Genomic DNA, 6,448 nt, shown 5'->3' with positions numbered 1-6,448 from the left:
TATAACATGAGACAAGGTAGTAGGCCTACAGCAAACATCACGAAGTGTGCCCAGTACAATATCCAACAAATCAACATTTATTTACATATATGTTGTTAATTTAAAGGTTGCATGATAATTCAATTGGCCCATGAAATAACAAAAAACTTGAAAAAATGACATTGAGAAAATTCATATGGGCTGGCCTTCACGTACATGTACATAAATGGCTACAGACTTAGATATGAACAGTAGACTTTTACAGTCTTTTTATTTACATTTGTGTATGTTTTACTGAGAGCAAACAAATTAGAAATCAAATTAAAGTAGGATGAATATCATATGCATGATTATACCATAGCCTAATGATCAGTCAATGGTGTCTGGGATATGAACCCTAATCCAGTGTACTCAGATTTCATACCAGTGTGGCCGTTTCAGTCTTCCGCCGTGTTCAGTTTTCCGGGACACAGTACGGTACTAAGAATTGACTACTTTCGCTTGCTGTGCGAAGGCGTCGCATGACGTAATGTTACCGTATTTGGTCATTCGGAAAACTGAACACGGCGGAAAGTTGAAACCGCCACACCGGTAATTATAAAGTTACTGGTGTCCAACCTGATCCATCAATCTCATACAGACATCACTGCATTTCAAAATAACTAAAAGTAGGATCCATTTTCCAGTAACTCGTGATTAATGGTTCATTCCCAAGGCTTTATCCTAGCTCCATGATCCTACTAATCCTCAACACACTCAAGACAATCAGAGTTAACACTCTCACTACATGAACTTACTAATTAACATACTCATTCTATTATTTCAGGTTTTTTTTTGAGAATTCACTCATGTTTCAAATACTTTAATTTAGAACTGTGGTGTTGTCTTTTTAAAGTAACAAGTAATTCTAAAAACATTGTTGTATCTCCCTCCTTGATCCATTAATCAATTCTCAATAAATTTTGGGCTATACAACATTTTTATTATTTCTAATTTTATAAAAATGCAACTGATTTTTTCCAAATGTAATGTATCCATGTATTTTAGGGCCTTGTCACATGACATGGGCCTTCTATGTCTTATTCATTATTGACCAAAAAATTGATATTTTTAGTCCCAAGACTTTTTAGTGAGGTACATGTACCTCTATAACCAAAACAAAATGAAGTATTAAAAACATTTTAACTTAAATTTAAGGACTAAATTTAAGGACTAAATGTATAAAAAACTAGAAAATCTGGAAAACACAGTTGATCTACGATGCGATCATGCGCACAACATCAGCTCTATACATATTCAATGAGAATACTGCCTTCAAAGTCTGCAGACCAGTCTTGTATTGATAGCTTCTTTCTGGTTCAGCAACACATGCATATGAAGGCATCAGTTCTGGTATATCTTCAGTACTGATGTGAGGAAAAAAGGTTTTCACCAACTTATAGTTCTGCTTTATTCCTAGACGACAGAATGTAGCATCCAGGGATGCTGGTGCAAATACATAGACTTGTTTCTGGTAGTATTGAGGAGTTGGTGTGCGTTTAGTACAGAGAAGTTTCTCCACTGTGGTGCTTAGAGTAAGGCTACTGCTACCCATCAGGTCATGATAGGTCACTATATTGGGTAGCTTCAGTAAGTTAGTTTCAGGGTGTTGATCATCAATGAACACTGTAGACATGGATTGGTTGATGAGTGCAAGATGGCGTGGTGGCATGTATGTGTGGTAAAACACAAAGTGATAATGTATTGGAAGATTCTGTACTGGTTGTGAAGTAAGTGAGTGTGTATGAGCAATGCTAGGGACAATACCCCCTTGATGGATAAAGCCAAATATTATGCATCCCAATAGATTCCAGATGATCCAAGGAATATTAGGGAGCGATGTGGACATCATGACAAACTCTGCATAGAGTAAAACAAGAGGTACCAATACAGGAATGATAAACCTGGGTTCTTGGTGTGGTACCATAGACAAAAGGAATACTGGTGTGACAAAGCATAGTGCAAAGAATGCTCGACTGCTTGACCCTGTAAAACCAGTTGATTGTGTCTGCCTTGTGCCACTCACTAAAGACAAAAGCTCAGATACAAAGCAGATGACCAAAGGAAGATAGAGTATGGGTAGATTGGCAATGATGTGAGTGATTCTTGGATGTAAACCATGCTGTGCTATATTGCTTGAATCCAAGTGATATAACAAGGAATTCAGTGGAGTCACTGTGATATTGTTGGAGAGAAAGTCATAGTTTAAGTTGGAATACAGGATGTGTGGCTTGGTAAGAATAGTTGCGTCTAAACTGCCAAAGTATACAGAGTCCATTACCAGATTACTTATCAACATTGTCAAACAGCCCGGCAAAAGTGCAATAACATTTCTTGCAACTTCACGTACAGCTTTAACTCCAAATTCTGTTGATGACCCTGTCAGCCAAAATATCAATGGAATAAGAAAGTAACAAGGGAAAGTAATTCGATTGAATGTTCCTTCAACTACAAAGACTCCAATCCAAAATCCATGATTTGGTCTTGTTGCCACTTTGTTGACAGATGGTTTTGTCTGGTGTTTCTTTTTGGACTCTGGTTGTGTTTCTGGTGGTTTAAACTGATCTAATCTGGAATCAACCACCAGAAGCAATAACAAGGCAAACACCATTGTTTCATATGAGTTTGAAAATGTGCGTGTATGGTATGTCAAAGATACATAAGAACTTGCCAAGACTGTGAGACAGATGTCTGCTTGAATCCCTAGTAACTGACATATCATATAGACTGGGTAGTCAATACATAGCAGGGACACTAAAGCCATGATGACACGAGGGAATACCAGTAAAGTATAGGAGCTAACTAACACAATGCCTACACTGTCTAGATACTGCAAGATCTTGTATCCTAATCCGGTGGTAATGTGTGGAAAGAAGATACTCCGCACTGGCCGGGACGAATTAAACTCCCATGTACGTAGAACATCAAAACCAAAGATGTCTCCTGCAAACAGAACAACAGACCCAAAATAGTATCACTCAATCATCTTACATTTATAACATCTGACTTGCTGTTTGTGTTTCATGGGCACATTACTCGGGTGGGACTCCAACCCCTGACCTTTGCAATTCTAGGTCAGTGTCACTGCTCTAAAAGGTTGTGGGTTAGAATTCCCACAAGGGTAACATGTCCGTGCTAACAAACATTTATCGGTGTATATGATTAAAACAAAATTAATGTTCTTTATCGCCGATGCAAATTTACATCTATCTAACTTCATAGTGCCCTCAATTTTACTCAAAAGGTTCTGAAAAAAATCTTAACGCAGGCAGGCATAGAAACTTTTTCAGAATACTGTTAAAAGGTGGTCAACAGTGTGTCTCTACACACAACTCTCAGTGTAGAAATTATATTTATAAATGAAAATTCTGATAAATCTCCTAACTTCTTCTTCCCATGAAATATGTAAATTGCACATAGCACGTGCGCACTAACATTTTGGTTGTCCAAAATAAGGCAACATTGAGCTGTTTTGTACACGGTTAATGGCTGCGTGACGCAGACGCGCACGTGTCTGCTTAGTGCACAACTCGTGAATGTAATTAGCTTATATCATGGGAAGGGCAATTTGAAGTGAGGGCCACACTTGTCACCAGGGGGCGTGTTGCCACCTACTTGTACATGTACTCCTAGGACTGAACCAGGTTTCCCCCATCACAGTACAGTCTAAATCATGTAGGCATGGGTATCATCAACAAGCAGAGATGCCATTTTTACGCATTTACCAGGATTTCCAGTTGAAAAACAAACAAAAAACTCTTGCTTTTTCAGGCCGTCCATTTTATTAAAAGACCAACTTCTGTTGAGTCAAAGCTTGTAGAACGCATTCAAAGGATTTGCTCAACGAATTGGGACAAACTTTGGCAAAACCAGCAGTTTGTGCTTGTGCTACATGAATTAGATGACGCTCTCCTGACTTTCTTGTCAAGTTCCCGATCGGAAGTTTCACGAGGAAAACTACCAAGTACCAAGTACCTTCTCAACTTTTTAAGAAGCAATTATGGTTAAGTGCCTTGCTCAAGGGCACAAGTGTCATGACCAAGTGTCTATGCTGCTGACAACACCAGAGCTTGGGTCCGATGAACTACACGTAAAGCACTCGGCCGGGAAACACCACATAAGTTTGTTTACAATATACAAGACTATTAAACATAGGTACATACCTGCTAACGGCTCTGTGTTCTGAAAGAATTCATCGGGGTGAATATAGCCTGTCATTGGCCACAGACATAACACTATCCTGATGCAAACCAATGCTATCCATACTTTATATCCCATGGCTGAAAATACACACAAATCAAAACAATTAACAATTAATAGGCCTATACATGTCAATCTTCAAAGTTTGTAAACCTAGTCATATTCAAAGAAATTGACACTTTTATCATACACACTTTATTGCCAAGTGTGCACTTATTTCTTTTAATTTTTCCAATCATAGTGTATAAAAATTTGCTTTGAATATTATATTCAGATCCTCTTTTCATAAATACAACACTAATCAGCAATGAAGGGATTGCAATCCCATCGTAATGGCAATTAGGCCTGGGCAAATAATTCAAATATCTGGTTAATGGCAAATAGTTTTTCCTAACCGTAACCGGAATATCATTTTTGACCTAACCGTATATCCGCAAGGGGCACGGATACCTTTTAATAAGGCCAGTAGAATGAAAGTTTTAGATTTGCGTCCGGGCATTTTTGAAATGACGTGAGGCTTTTTTTTATTTTTCATTATTCATTATTTTGCACACGAAGATGCGCAATCTTCAAACGCAAAACTGGTGCTCGATACACAAATTTGCCTATTCTGCATAGCGCAAATTAGAAATTGCGCAGAATATTGTTGCGCAAATTTGAGGATTGCGCTCGACAGATGAACGTCAGCAGCTGCTCGTTTTACTGACTGCAAATAAAACGATCGCGATCGCAATCACGATCGTGGCGGAATGTCTGCCCTGTAAAATACTACTACTTAAATGCGTAAATATAACCTTTTACCCCTGTTCGATGATTTAAAACTTGAAAATTTGTGATGCAGAGTCTTTTTTGTGAAAATAATGAAACTTTGTGAAAATAATGAAATTTTTGGGCGATAGCTTTCAGAGCATGCGGGCGGTGGACGCAAATCTATCATTTTCATTCTCATGGCCTAAACCGGATAGTCCTCTACTTTAAAATAAATAATAAAACGGATTCCTGTTATCCGCGATCGTTGGGACGATGACCAATAGGAATGTTTTGTCTGAATCCTTATAAGGCTTATCCTTATAAGGCTTATGAAAGTTCTATTAAGACAGCATAAAATAAGTTTTTGTCTAGGCTCACCTCCGTAACGAGTTAAAACAATGACATTTCCGACGCAACATAAATATTTAAATTATAAATATTGTTGTGTACTGTAAATCACTACTGTCACTAGTTCATTATTAATTATGAAAACAATACCAATCAAATGAGTCAAAGAAACATCATCCAACCTCTAGGTCAATAGGAGCATGATAGGAGTAGCTCTCTAGGCTAGGTTGGACTTCTATGTTGCATGCAACGTCAGTCAGTGCAGTGGGATTTTTCATGGACTTGTCACTTGACCATGTTGACTGACGACGGGCCAGGCCAGGGCCGATGATATAGACGTCGCTCCAATGTCGTGCATGCATTGCCATTAGTATTAGGCATTAGCAACAGATTATGAGAAAATTAAACGTTAACAAAGTAAAGTTTAGTTAAACCTACGGATAACTTTCCGTATGGCGCCACCACTTTTTCACTCATTTTTACAAAAAGGGATATATCAATCAGGTAAATTAGATACTATATTATTTTATTTCGAATGAAAAAGTGGTGGCGCCATACGGAAACTTTTCCAAACCTACTGTTGAATTTTGTTACTGTCACTGCCAGCCGCTGTTAAGACGATAAAAAACTACTTTTGTGTCTTAATTTCAGCAGCAGCGGTCCAGTGTTAGTGTCTGTCAGGTGTGATGCAGATGAACAACAACTACAACATGACTTGCGCCCTCAAGTGTTGTAGTCAATCGCGCGCAACGGATAACGAACTAACTAATTTTATCGGTATGGACATTTTGTCATTAATGTTCTATTGTGATAACAATTAATTGTTGAGCGTGCACAACTTAGTTGTGAAACGTCGCGACGCGTCGCCTCCCCTCCTCACCTTCTGTCTTGCGTTCTCCAACTAAATGAATTGGTGTTTGTTTCTGGAATTGAGCTTCAATATTGGGGATTGGTATACTTGGCATGATATGTAGGGTATTTCGTATTATATAACACCCAAGCAGATCCTTGCCATTTGATTGGAGGATTGTCCGTCACGTGATAGCAAATAAAAGTACCATTGCACGCTGAGTCACTCACCGTGCTTTTTCGTTCCATCCGAAAAGTACCATAGCACGCTGCCAGCGTGCAA

At 38.5% G+C, this 6,448-nt stretch overlaps 1 protein-coding gene across 2 annotated transcripts; it reads right to left on the bottom strand.

Annotated features, from left to right (window-relative positions):
* Nucleotides 1–504: 504 nt before the first annotated feature.
* Nucleotides 505–6,030, bottom strand: LOC117298840 (GPI mannosyltransferase 4-like). Of its 2 annotated transcripts, XM_033782187.1 has the most exons (4): nucleotides 5,891–6,030; nucleotides 5,499–5,750; nucleotides 4,182–4,298; nucleotides 505–2,961 (listed from the first exon to the last, which is right to left on the bottom strand). In XM_033782187.1, the coding sequence occupies exons 3-4, from the start codon at nucleotides 4,294–4,296 to the stop codon at nucleotides 1,235–1,237; spliced, it is 1,842 nt and encodes a 613-aa protein (XP_033638078.1). In that variant the 5' UTR covers nucleotides 4,297–4,298; nucleotides 5,499–5,750; nucleotides 5,891–6,030; the 3' UTR covers nucleotides 505–1,234. The 2 variants fall into 2 exon arrangements, with proteins under 2 accessions (XP_033638078.1, XP_033638077.1); XM_033782186.1 differs by lacking the exon at nucleotides 5,499–5,750 and having other exon boundaries at nucleotides 5,895–6,030.
* Nucleotides 6,031–6,448: the final 418 nt, after the last annotated feature.

The sequence above is a fragment of the Asterias rubens genome, chromosome 13, assembly GCF_902459465.1.
Source record: "Asterias rubens chromosome 13, eAstRub1.3, whole genome shotgun sequence".
Lineage (NCBI taxonomy): Eukaryota > Metazoa > Echinodermata > Asteroidea > Forcipulatida > Asteriidae > Asterias > Asterias rubens.
The sequence above is the reverse complement of the archived record's forward strand: the minus strand, read 5'-3'. Positions and strand labels throughout refer to the sequence as shown.

Coding starts and splice junctions, on each gene's coding strand:
- LOC117298840 (XM_033782187.1), bottom strand. CDS start 4,296: ATGGGATATAAAGTATGGATAGCATTGGTTTGCATCAGGATAGTGTTA. Junction 2,962..4,181: donor GAACACAGAGCCGTTAGCAG/GTATGTACCTAT, acceptor TTCTGTTTGCAG/GAGACATCTTTGGTTTTGAT.